The following is a 15,570-nucleotide window of genomic DNA, read 5'->3' as shown; positions in this document are numbered from 1 at the left end:
CAGCTATTGTTTTGGGGTTATGCTTTAGAGACGGCTGCATTCACATTAAATAGGGCACCATCTAAATCCATTGAGACAACACCTTATGAGCTGTGGTTTCGCAAGAAACCCAAATTGTCATTTCTTAAAGTTTGGGGCTACGATGTTTATGTGAAAAAGCTTCAACCTGATAGGCTCGAACCCAAGTCGGAGAAATGTGTCTTCATAGGATACCCAAAGCAGACTGTTGGGTACACCTTCTATCACAGATCCGAAGGCAAGATATTCGTTGCTAAGAATGGATCCTTTCTAGAGAAGGAGTTTCTCTCGAAAGAAGTGAGTGGGAGGAAAGTAGAACTTGATGAGGTAATTGTACCTGCTCCCTTATTGGAAAGTAGTTCATCACTGAAATCGGTTCCAGTGATTCCTACACCAGTAAGTGAGGAAGCTAAAGATGATGATCATGAAACTTCTAATCAAGTTACTACCGGACCTAGTAGGTCAACCAGAGTAAGATCCGCACCAGAGTGGTACGATAATCATGTTCTGGAGGTCATGTTACTTGACCATGACGAACCTACGAAGTATGAGGAAGCGATGATGAGCCCAGATTCCGCAAAATGGCTTGAAGCCATGAAATCTGAGATGAGATCCATGTATGAGAACAAAGTGCGGACTTTGGTTGACTTGCCCGATGATCAGCAGGCCATGGAGAATAAATGGATCTTCAAGAAGAAGACTGACGCAGACGATTATATTACTGTCTACAAAGCTCGACTTGTTGCAAAAGGTTTTCGACAAGTTTAACGAGTTGACTACGATGAGACCTTCTCACCCGTAGCGATGCTTAAGTCCATCTGGATCATGTTAGCAATTGCCGCATTTTATGATTATGAAATTTGGCAAATGGATGTCAAAATTGCGTTCCTTAATGGATATCTTAAAGAAGAGTTGTATATGATGCAACCAGAAGGTTTTATCGATCTAAAAGGTGCTAACAAAGTGTGCAAGCTCCAACGATCCATTTATGGACCGGTGCAAGCCTCTCGGAGTTGGAATATACGCTTTGATAGTGTGATCAAAGCATATGGTTTTATACAGACTTTTGGAGAAGCCTGTATTTACAAGAAAGTGAGTGGGAGCTCTGTAGCATTTCTGATATTATATGTAGATGACATATTGTTGATCGGAAATGATACTGAATTTCTGAATAGCATAAAAGGATACTTGAATAAGAATTTTTCAATGAAAGACCTCTGTGAAGCTGCTTATATATTGGGCATCAAGATCTATAAAGATAGATCAAGACGCTTAATTGGACTTTCACAAAGCACATACCTTGATAAAGTTTTGAAGAAGTTCAAAATGGATCAAGCAAAGAAATGGTTCTTTCCTGTGTTACAAGATTTGAAGTTGAGTCAGACTCAATGCCTGACCACTGCAGAAGATAGAGAGAAAATGAAATTCATTCCCTGTGCTTCAGCCATAGGTTCTATCATGTATGCAATGCTGTGTACCAGACCTGATGTGTGCCTTGCTATTAGTTTAGCAGGGACGTACCAAAGTAATCCAGGAGTGGATCACTGGACAGCGGTCAAGAACATCCTGAAATACCTGAAAAGGACTAAGGATATGTTTCTCTTTTATGGAGGTGACAAAGAGCTCATCGTAAATGGTTACGTCGATGCAAGCTTTGACACTAATCCGGATGACTCTAAGTCACAAACCGTATATGTATTTTTATTAAATGGTGGAGCTGTCAGTTGGTGCAGTTCCAAGAAGAGCGTCGTGGCGGGATCTACGTGTGAAGCGGAGTACATGGATGCTTCGGAAGCAGCAAATGAAGGAGTTCATATCCGATCTAGGTGTAATACCTAGTGCATCGGGTCCAATGAAAATCTTTTGTGACAATACTAGTGCAATTGCCTTGGCAAAGAATCCAGATTTCACAAGAGAACCAAGCACATCAAGAGACGCTTCAATTTCATCCGTGATCAAGTCAAGGAGGGAGACATAGATATTTGCAAGATACATACGGATCTGAATGTTGCAGACCCATTGACTAAGCCTCTCTCATGAGCAAAACATGATCAGCACCAAGACTCCATGGGTGTTAGAATCATTACAATGTAATCTAGATTATTGACTCTAGTGCAAGTGGGATACTGAAGGAAATATACCCTAGAGGCAATAATAAAGTTGTTATTTATATTTCCTTATATCATGATAAATGTTTATTATTTATGCTAGAATTTTATTAACCAGAAACTTAGTACATGTGTGAATACATAGACAAATAGAGTGTCACTAGTATGCCTCTACTTGACTAGCTCATTGAATCAATAATGGTTATGTTTCCTGACCATAGACATTATTGTCATTTGATTAATGGGATCACATCATTAGAGAATGATGTGATTGACTTGACCCATCCGTTATCTTAGCACGATGATCATTTAGTTTGTTGCTATTTCTTTCTCCATAACTTATACATGTTCCTATGACTATGAGATCATGCAACTCCCGAATACCGGAGGAACACTTAGTGTGCTATCAAACTTCACAACGTAACTGGGAGACTATAAAGATGCTCTACAGGTGTCTCTGATGGTGTTTGTTGAGTTGGCATAGATCGAGATTAGGATTTGTCACTCCGAGTATCGGAGAGGTATCTCTGGGCCCTCTCGGTAATGCACATAACCATAAGCCTTGCAAGAATGTGACTAATGAGTTAGTTGCGGGATGATACATTACGGAACGAGTAAAGAGACTTGTCAGTAACGAGATTTAACTAGGTATTAAGACACCGATGATCGAATCATGGGCAAGTAACATACCGATGACAAAGGGAACAACGTATGTTCTTGTGTAGTTTGACCGATGAAGATCTTCGTAGAATATGTAGGAACCAATATGAGCATCCAGGTTCCGCTATTGGTTATTGACCGGAGATGAGTCTCGGTCATGCCTACATAGTTCTTGAACCTGTTGGGTCCGCACGCTTAACATTCGGTGACGATCGGTATTATGAGTTTATGTGTTTTGATGAACCGAAGGTTGTTCGGAGTCCCGGATGTGATCACGGGCATGACGAGGAGTCTCGAAATGGTTGAGACATAAAAAGGGGGCAACCCCAGTACATGTAGCTCCCGCTTGCGCAGGGTCTGAGGAGTCTCGAAATGGTTGAGACATAAAGATCGATATATTGGAAGCCTATGTTTGGACATCGGAATGGTTCCGAGTGAGTTTGGGCATATACCGGAGTACCCGGGGGTTACCGGAACCCCCCAAGGAGTATATGGGCCCTAACGGGCTTTAGTGGAGAGAGAGAGAGAGAGAGAGAGGCAGCCAGGGCAGGCCGCGCGCCACCTCCCCCTCTAGTCTGAATTGGACTAGGAAGGGGGGCGGCGCCCCCTCCCTTTCCTTTCTCCCTCTCCCCCTTCCTTCTCTCTTAGTCCAACTAGGGAAGGGGGGAATCCTACTCTAGGTGGGAGTAGGATTCCTCCAGGGCGCGCCATAGAGGGCCGGCCCTCCCTCCTCCTCCACTCCGTTATATATGAGGGAGGGGGCACCCCATAGACACACAAGTTGATCATTGATCTCTTAGCCGTGTGCGGTGCCCCCACCACCATAATCCACCCTGGTCATATCGTTGTAGTGCTTAGGCGAAGCGCTGCGCCAGTAGCTTAATCATCATCGTCATCACGCCATCGTGCTGACGAAGCTCTCCCTCGACACTCAGCTGGATCAAGAGTTCGTGGGACGTCATCGAGCCGAACGTGTGCAGATCGCGGAGGTGCCGTACTTTCGGTACTAGGACCGGTCGGATCGTTAAGACGTATGACTACATCAACCGCGTTGTCATAACGCTTCTGCTTATGTTCTACGAGGGTACGTGGACAACACTCTTCCCCTCATATTGCTATGCATCACCATGATAGATCTTGCGTGTGCGTGGGAATTTTTTTGAAATTACTGTGTTCCCCAACATTGGTACCTTCAATCGTGGCTCACCACCCAACCCAATGTGCAAATCCTTGAGTGCTCCTAGTTCGCTCTGGTGGGTGCACGCTAATTGCTCGGGAAAATGCTCGAGGAGCCACAATGAGGCGCACACATATATACTGAAGAACACAACTATGTTTTTTCAATCCAACCTTGTGAACTTTTCGTGCACTTATAGCTTAAATTTGAATTATATCCATTAAATGACTAGAAATGCACTTGATGGCTTATATATAGAAAATGGTCCCAAAAATACCAAATTTTGACATGTCATGTAATTGTGTGTCTTGAGTGTAGAATTTTATTAAAGCTAATACATGAAGCAACGGTCGCAGCGCTGTCAAACCTGACGTGTTGCCTCTCAAAATCACGACTCTTCCTTAGAGATGATCCGGTTTCTAAACAGTGTACACCACAAATTTTCAAAACGTTCTAAATTTTTACCATGGGCTCTATTGCTTTATTGTTCTTGTCTAATGCTTGATCATAGATGCAAGAACGCAAATATGATTTATCAACCCAATTTTACCAACTTTGTCAGGCACTTGTATTTCAAATTTTATTTATATTTAATAAAAGCTTATAAATGCACCTAATAATTTAAATGTAGCAAACAGGCTCTGAAAGATGCACGATATTTACATGAATCATGTAACGGTGTATCTTGAGTGTAGAAGAAAATTCAAGGTTAGTGGATGAAGCAACAATCGCATCGCCTTCAAACTTCACATGTTTCCTCTCAAAACCACGTTACTTCCTCGTAGATGGTCTTGTTTCTAAGCAATGTATGCCAAAACTTTTGTGAAACTTTTTTTTATCGTGGACTCTAGTCATCATATAATGAGAACATGCCATGTTTCATGCTTTTAGGACTTTGCTTGCATTTTTTGAAATTGAAAAACAAAAAACTCCATGTTTGAGGGCAAGTCTTGGCACCCACACATTTGAAATTCCTTTCCTTTTTTGTATAAGTTTTAAACATGGACTCAAGAACATAAATAGGAATTTTCAACACAATTTGGCCAACTTTTCACACACTCACAATTGAAATTTCAATGATATTCACTAAAGGCATAGAAATGCACTTATTTCCTTAAATTATAGTAAACAGACTCCAAAAGGTGCCAAGTATCGACATGGATACTTTGATGGTGTGCATTGAGTGTAGAAAAAATGGAAGGCCCTCGGATTAAGCAACTGCCGCAACACCTAAAACCTCAACCATTCCATCTCCAAACCACATTTTACCTTGAATATGGTCCGATCTCTAAGTAGTTTACACCATATCATTTGAGAAACCTTCTCCATTTTTTGCCATGGCCTCTAATCACCATATAATAACATCATGCAAAGTTTCATGATTTTCGTACCTTGTTTGCAATTTTAAAATTCGAAACCAATAAACTCCAAGTTTGGGGCTGGTTCTTCGCACCCTCATGTTTGGAATTGCTTTATTTTTGTTATCTAATGCCTAAACATAGACTCAAGAACACAAATCTGATTTATAGACCCAGCTTTGGTAACCTTTTCACCCACTCGTAGTTCAAATTTTATTTTTATTTTATAAATGCCTAGGAATGCACTTAATGACTTAAATATAAGAAAATGGGCCCCAAAGATGCCAAATTTTTACATGGACCGGGTAATGGTGTATCTTGAACGTAGAAAAAAAATCAAGGTCAATAGTTGAAGCAATGTACACATCGTCTTCAAACCTCACTTGTTTCCTCTCGACACCACGTTTCTTCCTCGAAGATAGTCCGGTTTCTAAGTAGTGTATGTTACAACCTTCTATCATGGACTGTAGTCATCGTATAATGACAAATGCCGAGTTTTATCCTTTTTGGACTTTGTTTGCCATTTCTGAAATTAAAAACCCAATAAAGCTTGTTTTTTAGGTCGAACACCCTCATGTGAAAATTTTCTTCCCTTTTCTTGGATAACGTCCAAAAATAGACTTAAGAACACAAATATTATTTATTAATCTAAATTTGCCAACTTTTCCATGCAACTGTAGTTCACAATTTATTTATATTCACTGAACGTCTAATGCCTAGGAATTAACATAATGCCTACATAAAGAAATAGAGAGGGAGGAAGAAAATAAATAAAAAAACATTGTGTCAAAAAGGAAGGAGCATAAAAGAAAATAGAACAAATAATGTACAATAGAAAAAAACAAGACAAAGGCACTCGTCAAAGAGAAAGAAGGAGAAAAAGGAAAAAAAAATGTTTGTCAAGTGCAAAAAAAAAAAAAACTCAGCAAAAGGGAAGTGCTTGCCGAGTACAGAAAAATGGCACTCGGCAAAGAGTTGTTTGCTAAGTGCAAAAAAAAAAAGAAATTGTAAGCGACAAAGAGCATGTTTGCCTACTTTTTGATAAAACGCACTTGGCAAACACTTGAAACTAGGCAAATTCGGCGACTCCAGTAGTGAAAAGTGAGACACCTAGTCAAGTTTAGTTACTGCAGATGAATTTTACTTATTATGAAATAACAAAGCATATACCGAGAGAAAGAAAGGAAGGGAAGGGGGTGAGAGTGGGTTTTATCCCGTGCACGCACGGGATGCCCCATGCATATACTACTTTAAATAGGTCTCCACATGCAGTTTTTGCAACTTTTCGCTGCTTCACCCATCCCAGCTCCCATCCCTTTTCTATTACAGTTTAATTTTCAATCTTCTATATATTTTGAATGACAAGTCCAATTTAATTTTCATTTTTAGATTTGTGTTGCTTATGACGAATGGTTTCAAACAAGATCCATTTTAAATATGCTTTGACGAGTTCTTAAATCCACTAAGTTTCAACTGCTGAAACTTGGTATGCGCAACGGTAAAAATGTAAGTTTTATAAACTGAAACTTAAAACCTGGTGTGCCCTCATGCGAAATCGGAGACCTTACGGATCGCGAGGTAAATCAGGTGGTCCAGAAAGTTTCAACTACTAAAACTTGATAAAAAAATTATGAATTTAGCAAGTTTTAGAACTAAAACTAAAACTGTAAACCCTAAGCCCAGAAACCTAAAACCCTAAAAGCATGTGAAAATTTGGTAAAACTTGATGAAACTTGGTAAAAATTAATGTTATAATTATCAAATTTCAATACTGGAAATTTAGTTTTTTTTAGTTGCCGAAATGTATTCAAAATCGATCTTGTTCAAAACCTCTCGTCGCGATGATCACAACTACGCAAACGAAGTTTAATTTGCATTTTTGGTTCAAAATATATAGTAAATTGAAATTAGATGATGAAATGAAAAGGACATGGGAGGTGTGATGGATGGGTCATGTAACTCTCCGATAAAAGCATGCATGCATGGAGCGCTCGAAAATAATTAATGACTAAGCCATGTAGACAAAGAAGGTAAGCATGCATGTATGCGGATCTCCGACCATCCGTGCCCCGTACGTGCGCCCATCCGTGCGCCGCTGATCGCTGCCGCCCATCCCTGCCTCCCCTCGTGGGGCCGTTTTTTCTCGCACAAAAAAAAATCAAAAATATCCTTCCAAATACACATCGACCCGTAATACTTGCTTTACCCAAAAAAAGACCCGTAATACTTGCTGATCATCAAAACTGAATAAAACTATGAAGGGAAATAATCCCGCCCAATCAGATCTCTTAATCCCGCCAAAACAACATCCTTATCTCTAAATCACATTAGAATGGACCAGAAAATATAGAGATTAATAGAGCCTGCTGAAACAATCAGGAGACTCTTTATCATTCATCAATCAGGAGACTCTTTATCATTCATCAATCAACAGCGTCAAGCAGATGCAACGTCTCTGAGTCTGGAGCGACCTAGAGATTGAAGCGAAGGATCTTCTTGTCCTTCCCTGATGGCTTCTCCAGGGGGTGGTCATGGGAACCATGATGATAATGGATCAGAACCACCAACAGTGAGATTCTCACTTGTATTCTTCATATCCTCCTTTTCATCTTCATAGTGTTTTTTTTCTTCATATCCTCCCTTTCGCTGATGGCAAATAAACATGGTTGTTAAACATCTGTTAATGAAAGATCGTATAAGAAAAGATCTGTTAAACATCTGTTAATGAAAGATCATATAATTGATACAGGATGTGCAAGAAACCGCAGCTAGCAATGCGAAAGATCGTATTAATGAAAGGGTATCAAAGATTGGAATGAATTTTTTATCTGATGAAGAGGCTTATTCCTTTTATAACTAGTATGCTGAAGTTATGGGTTTCAGCATCCGGAGAGGTAGTAAGCATAAAGTAAAGAACTCTGATACAATACAACAGAGAACATTTTTCTCTTCTCGTCAAGGTATGGACCACTTGTAATTTGTTTGGAGTATAATAATTTTTAGATGCACTAAGACAATAATTTAAATTATTAGGAACTCGTGCTGAAGATAAGAGAGAAGATACATTCAGTTATAGTAGGCCTGAATCACGATGTGGATGTAATGCACATATGAAAATAAGTCTTAGGAATGGATTTTATCAGGTTTACGAATTTGAGGAGACACATAACCACATTCTTGCTACTGGAACCATGGCCCAATACTTGAGATCTCACAGAAAAGTGACAGATGCACAAATAGCGGCTGCAGAGGTCGCAAAGTCTGTAGGCATTTCTAATAAAGCAACTATTGATCTTATGGCCAAAGAAGCATGTGGACAAGAAAACCTTGGTTTTATCCCTCAAGACATGAAAAATCGGTTGTACTCAAAAAGAACATTGCAAGCAGCGAAAGGTGATACAGGGGGAGTGTTAGAATATATGGAGAAGAAGGTAGCAGAAGATGTCAAGTTTTTTTATTCAATTCAAGTAGATGAGGACGATTTGATAACTAATATATTTTGGGCTGACTCGAAAATGGTATCAGACTATGCAACTTTCGGTGATGTTATAAGCTTTGACACCACATATAGGAAACTAAATGATGGGCGTCCATTTGGTTTGATTGTTGGGGTGAATAATCATAAGAAAACTATTGTGTTTGGTGCTGCACTTCTTTATGATGAAACTGCTGAAAGTTTTGGTTGGCTTTTTAGAACTTTTCTAAAAGTTATGTCAGGGAAACATCCACAAACAATTCTTACCGATGAAGATGCAGCAATGGCCAAGGCAATCAGTGAAGTCCTACCTCACTCTCACCATAGACTTTGTGTGTGGCATATGAATCAAAATGCTTGCAAGCACCTTGCTGGAGTTGTTCCAGAATATAAGAAGTTCAATAGTGATTTCCAGCATTGTATCTATGACATAGAGGACGAAGAAGAATTTATAAGTGCATGGAATGATATGCTTGATAAGTATGGACTACGTGAGAATACATGGCTCCAAAGGTTGTTCGAGAAAAGGGAGCAATGGGCACTAGTGTATGGTAGAAATACATTCTCTGCCCACATGAGCACTACCCAACGAAGTGAAAGCATGAACAATGAACTGAAGCGTTACATCAGTATTAAATATGACATGCTTACTTTTTTCGAGCATTTCGAACGGCTTGTTGCAGATAAAAGATTTGAAGAAGTGAAGTGTGACTTCAAGGCATCACAAACTACTTCCAAGATGAAGGCGGAATGTAGCTATATATTAAGTCAAGCTATAACTACATATACTCCAGCAATATTCAAGATGTTTCAAGAGGAAGTGCTTCTGACCCTGAATTATGACACGTTCCTTCGTGATGATAGTGATACAGACCAAAAGTTTTACACGGTAAAATTTCATGACACAAAACGTGAGCATGTTGTTAGATTTGCTCCAAATGAAGAAAGGGTGAATTGTAGTTGCAAGAAGTTTGAATTTGCTAGAATTTTGTGCCGTCATTGCTTAAAGGTACTTGATATCAATAATATCAAGCATATCCCTGAACAATATATCTTGAAAAGGTGGACAATAGACGCCAAAGTTCTCGAGATAACAAGCAATCACAATCTACATGAGGATCGAAAAGCAAAAATGTCAAACTACTACAAGGAGTTGTGCAGAATGTTTGTGAAAATAGCTGCTCGTGCCTCTAAATCGGACGAAACATATGATATGGTTGCTAAATGCGCAGAGCAGCTAGCAGAAGCTATGGAGAAACACTTGAAAAATAGAACTGATCCTGCCTGATCCTGATATGGGAAATTCCTCTGTTTCAGAAGGTATATATTGTACTACTAATTGCATAGAGTTTTGTATAAGACTTACATTTTAGTTTATAGTTGCAGGTCCGCTTATCGACTCTAGTAGAGTTTCAAAACACAACGAGGGGCTTGCCAAGCCAAGAGGTATCAAGGAGAAGGAGAAGACTACACGAGGATCAGCAAGACCCATTGGTGGATTGGAGAAAGCAATAAGAAAGAAGAAAAAGAAGACAGATGATCCTGTACCAGTACAACCTCAAAGCACATAAATGGTCTGAAACTGTCCCACCTTTTTCACATAGAAATTTTAATTTTACTCACATTTATCCATCACTTTTTATAGGGTTATTTGGAGCTAATGGCAAATCAGATGGGCGCACCGCAATTACTGTACAACCCATTCCTAAATGCTTCCATGCACCCAACACTTGCTAATACAATTATCATGTCAACACAACCCGCTGGGGGTTTAGAGAAAGCAAAAACAAACCAGGAAAAGAAGACCGATGAATCTTTACAACTACACCGTCAAAGCGCATCAACGGTATAACACGATCCAACTTGTTTCACATAGAAAAATAGTTCTACTAACATTTATCTATCGCTTTTTATAGGGGTATTTGGATTTTATGCAAAATCAAATGGGTGCACTGCAATTGCAGTACAATCCATTCTTAAATGCTTCAATGCAGCAATCGCTTGGTAACACAATCTCAATATCAGCAAAACCCACTGGTCGCTTGGCGAAAGGAAAAACAAAAAAGAAAAGGAAGACAATCGATTCTTCACAAGCAGAACGTACAAGCACATCAATGGTATAAAATTGTCACACTTTTTTTCATACAAATTAATTTTGCTGAAATTCATGTATCACTTTTTATAGGGTAATTTGGAGGTTATGACACACCAAATGAGTATGCCGCAATTACAGTACAACCCATTCCTAAATGCTTCAGTGCAGCCATCACTTGGTAATACAATCTCAATGCCACCACAACCAACTGGTGGCTTAGAGATAGCAAAAGCAAAACAGAAGAAGACTAGTGATTCTTTACAAGTACAACCTGAAAGCACATCGAGGGTATAAAACTATCCTGCTTGGTTCACACAGAAAAATTAATTTTATTGACCTTAATCTATCATTTTTGTAGGGTCATTTGGAGTTTATGACAAATCAAATGGTTGCACCGCAGTTGCAGTACAACCCATTGCTAAGTGCCTCAATGCAGTCATCACATGGAAATACATTCTCGATGCCAATGAACCAAAGAATGGTGGCAGGATTCCAACAATACAATACACTAATGGTAGAAGCATTGTACTTTGTCATGTTTTATTATCATTTCAAAACTTCTGCGTGATTAAACTTTGCTACTTTTCTGTATAGGGTCATCCAAACAACCACATCTGCACCGATTTCCAAGTGCACAACTCGGCATTGCAGCAACAGAGCATTGGACCCTCTGCCTCTACTTTAATGACATGACAAAATCAAGTCATCTTCCATGAACCGAAGCCAACTTAATCAATTTGTTATGAACACTATAGCTTGCGGCAGCTTGATTCACCTTTCCTACCCCATCACCACCCCGCGTGCTTGCGGCAGATGGAAAGACAATAGGATTGGTCACGCAAGAACATAATTTCTCACATTCGCTCGTTAAGACACTCCATTGTTAAATAAAAAGTTCTATCCCATGTACTGAAGCCAATTTAATCAATTTCATAGATGACACTGCTTTTCTTGTTATTTGCTATGGATTTTTTATTTTATTTTTTGTGGGGATGCCATGGATTGAATCGAATATCGAACAAATTATCCCTATGCACTGAAGTCGATTTTAGTTGACACTATTTTTCATTAGAACTTGTTATTGAACATCGATTGAATAGAATAGCAACCAAATTATCTCTATGCCCACAACCATAACTCGTGTTCCTAGTAATCAAGCAAGAAATCAAAGATCAAAAGACCAGCAAAGCAAAAAAGAAAATTTACCTGTGTGGCTGTGTCGTGTCTCTTGTGGAAGTAGTAGAGCTGAATCTCTTGGTGAACGAACAAAGGCACCTTACGAGCTCTTCACCACGAGCCTGCGGCGTCCCGGTCTGCTGCCTCCGCCTATGTGTGGCACACTCATGGCGGTACAGAGCTGCTGCGCCACCCGGGATCCGCCCCCTCCATGTACGGGCTGCAGCGCTCCACTAGTCGAAGCAGCTGCCCCATCCACCATCCACCTCCTCCAGGTCGGGGCTGGAGCGCTCGAGCTTCTCAGTCTCTGCAGGCAGCTGCGCCCGCCCAAGATCCACCTCTCCATGGTCGGAGCTCTCGAGCTGCCCCTGACCTGCTGCGCGCCTGAGGAGAGAAGAACATGGCCAGCATCCGGAGAAGATGCAATCCGGCGACAGAGAAGTCGCCTCCTGAAGTAAGGGGGCACGGGGTGGACATCGCGGCGGCTTCATCCCCTCCGTCCTCCATGCTCTGCTCCATGTCCGAGCTCAGACGGGAAAGAGAGAGAGAGGAGTAACGAGGTGAAGAATACGAGAGGACCCCGCTGGACCGAACAAACGCGTATTAGGATTGGTATTTTGTTTTTTTTTCGCTGCCAAAAACAGCCACGCCGAGGAGAGGCAGGGATGAGCGACACGTAGCAGCGGCGTACGGATGGGCGCACGCACGGGGCACAGGTAAGCCCCGTCCATGAATGGTTGAGACATGCACAGGAGTCAAGTGTCAACGCACCCCACAAACATGGAGGACCAACGAAACAACACAAAATCAATGGTCGTCGTCAGCTCCAAGACAAAAGGTCGACCACCATTTCCGAGGCCGAGGAAGCCCCCTATAAGAGCGTCACCACCCTAGCACATCTCACTACCCTCTCCTTGCCTTGTCTTGGTGCGCCGCTCCATGTATATTTAGCTGCCGATCACCAACAAGAGACCCAACAAAATAAACTATGGCGCTAGCGAACGCACGGCTTGGTGTCCTCATCGTGGCGGCGATGTTATCCGCCAGCTTCCTACCGCTGGCGACGGCTAGAGGGAGGGGCGGCCCCATCAACCCGCTGGTTGCCGGCGTATGCGCGCATACACCGTTCCCCGAGCTGTGCAAGGGCACGGCTGGGAAACACGCGGACAAGTACCCGACCATCGACAATCTGGCAGTGCTTAACATGCAGGTTGACGCGTTTGCCAAGCGAACGGCGCAGGCCCGGAAGTTCGTCTCAAGCGCGTCCCGCAAGGGGACACCGGCGCAGACCCAGGCGCTGAGCTTCTGCGACACCATGTACATGAACACCCAGGACACCATCGGCGCGGCGCAGCGGGCCATCACCTTCAAAGACAAGGGCACGGCCAAGATCATGCTGCAGCTCGCCGTGCAAGACTTCCAGTCGTGCGACCGGCCGTTCCAGCAGTCCGGGATACCAAACCCAATGCTCAAGTACGACGAAGAGCTCAGCCAGATGGCCAATAATTGCATGCAACTGGCCAACATGATGTGAGACGTACCCTTGCATGCACGCAGTCATGCATGGGATGGCCACGGCTGGCAGAAGCTAATGCAAGGATATGCAAGGACTTGAGTTTGCCATTCTGTTATAACAGAAGATCGTTTCCTATATACTTACTTGTTTCTTGACAATTTCTTTTTATTATTTTTTACCGGGCCTGCCTTTGTTGAGTAGGTCTCGAAATGAGGAGGAGGGCCTTTTTCTTTTGTTGTTATTCTTGACTGGTCTCACTTCCTTTGATCCATTCTTGTTAATTTGTTGATGGTGGAGTTTCTTGTTAATTTTTTTTATCTCTTATGTGTCGTTTATAATAGAGGCAATTGCACCGGTGGTGTCTAAACTTATCATGAATGTTCAGTTTAGTGCATGAACTTAAAAAATACGTCGAACTGGTTCTAAAACTTAACAGACATGTGCAAATACGGTGCTAATCTCACATGTAGACGTATAGTGTGCTCACATGGCACTGTATTTGGCTGACGTGGCATGGGGCCCGCTTGTAGCAATGAAACATTATCACTTTAATAAAATATATAACTCTATGGTTAGTGGGTCCCTTTTGTCAGTATAGAAGGAAAAATAAATTTTTAGAAGTTACACGAACAAAGTCGTGCGACCTGAAGCTCCTGCGAGCAAAAGCCTCAAGACAAGCCATGCCGACCAGTACACCAGTTATGCTTCTACGAAAACTTTGCCCCGTCCTGCTTATTAATATTTTTTTGAGAAAAACTTATAAATGAATTATAAACGCAAAGGCTTGTGGTGCTTAGATGGGCTGCAGCCAGTGGCTCATTTAGCACATGTTAACTTAAAAAATTTGTAAAACACATCTAAATTATAGTCATAATAATAAATATTAGATCCAAATGTCATGTCTTATTAATAGTTGACTTGTGTATAAAAATGTTTGTATTCACTAATTTTTTTTAAAAACATTTATTGAACATTCTTAGAGAATCCATGACTGTATATTTTAAATGTTTGTATACTAAAGATTTCATAAAAATCATATATTATATTCCAAACAGTACTTTCTATATAATAAGTGAATATGTTTAAAATTACAGGAACATTTTTAGTGTATTATTTTATAACATACCTCTATATATTTATTTTGTGTACCATGTGGTTATTTTTTTTATTACTTATAGAACTTTCAAAACAATACATGCACACAAATATTTGTATACCATGAGTTAATTATTAATAAAATACAAATATTCATATACCATGAGTTAATTATTAATAAAACACAAATATTCGTATACCATGAGGTAATTATTAATAACACACGAATATTTTAATGTAATTATTTTTTTATTATTATTATTTACGGACTTTTTAAAAAATTAACATGTGCTAAATGGGCCACTGGCTGCAGCACGTTTATGCCTTTATATTACAAATCAATAATGTAAGAGTGGTTAGAGCCCTGCAACCAGGAAGCAGTCAAGCAGCAGGTTGCTCGTTTGAGCTTTGTCAAGCACGATTTTAAATTTCAATTTTCCTTCTGGACTGACAGCCAGGACCCACTAGTCATAGTATTTAAATAATCATATTTTGCATCGCACAAATCATATTTCGTTATTACAAGTGGACCCATGCCACATCACTTAAATGTGGTGCCATGTCAGCACATTATACGTCTACAAATGTGTTTAGCACTATATTTGCATGCGCCAACCAAGTTTTAGAACCAGTTCGGTGTATTTTTCAACTTCAGGCACTAAACTGAACATGCAGGGCAAGTTCAAGCACCACCGATGTAATTACCTCTTTATAATACTTTTGGATTACCGAGATTTATAATAACCAGAGCATAGATTGTGCACATACATTCCTATGCTTACTAAATTGGTAGTACGCTGAAAAATCTTCCCTGTTTGACTGTTTCATTTGTCGGCTGCACAAGGGAATAACCAGTGTAAACATAGAAGGTGCTTTGCCATTTATGACAATA

The 15,570-nt window shown here is 40.5% G+C and overlaps 1 protein-coding gene across 1 annotated transcript; it reads left to right on the top strand.

The window, feature by feature from the left end:
- The first annotated feature begins 12,985 nt into the window (after window positions 1–12,985).
- Window positions 12,986–13,900, top strand: LOC119277095. The gene has a single exon (XM_037558354.1). The coding sequence runs from the start codon at window positions 13,056–13,058 to the stop codon at window positions 13,599–13,601; it is 546 nt and encodes a 181-aa protein (XP_037414251.1). The 5' UTR covers window positions 12,986–13,055; the 3' UTR covers window positions 13,602–13,900.
- The last annotated feature ends 1,670 nt before the right edge of the window (window positions 13,901–15,570 follow it).

This window comes from Triticum dicoccoides, chromosome 1A, assembly GCF_002162155.2.
Source record: "Triticum dicoccoides isolate Atlit2015 ecotype Zavitan chromosome 1A, WEW_v2.0, whole genome shotgun sequence".
Taxonomy (NCBI): Eukaryota; Viridiplantae; Streptophyta; class Magnoliopsida; order Poales; family Poaceae; genus Triticum; species Triticum dicoccoides.
The sequence above is the reverse complement of the archived record's forward strand: the minus strand, read 5'-3'. Positions and strand labels throughout refer to the sequence as shown.

Excerpts from the sequence above, each read along its gene's own strand:
- LOC119277095 (XM_037558354.1), top strand. The coding sequence starts at position 13,056 with ATGGCGCTAGCGAACGCACGGCTTGGTGTCCTCATCGTGGCGGCGATG.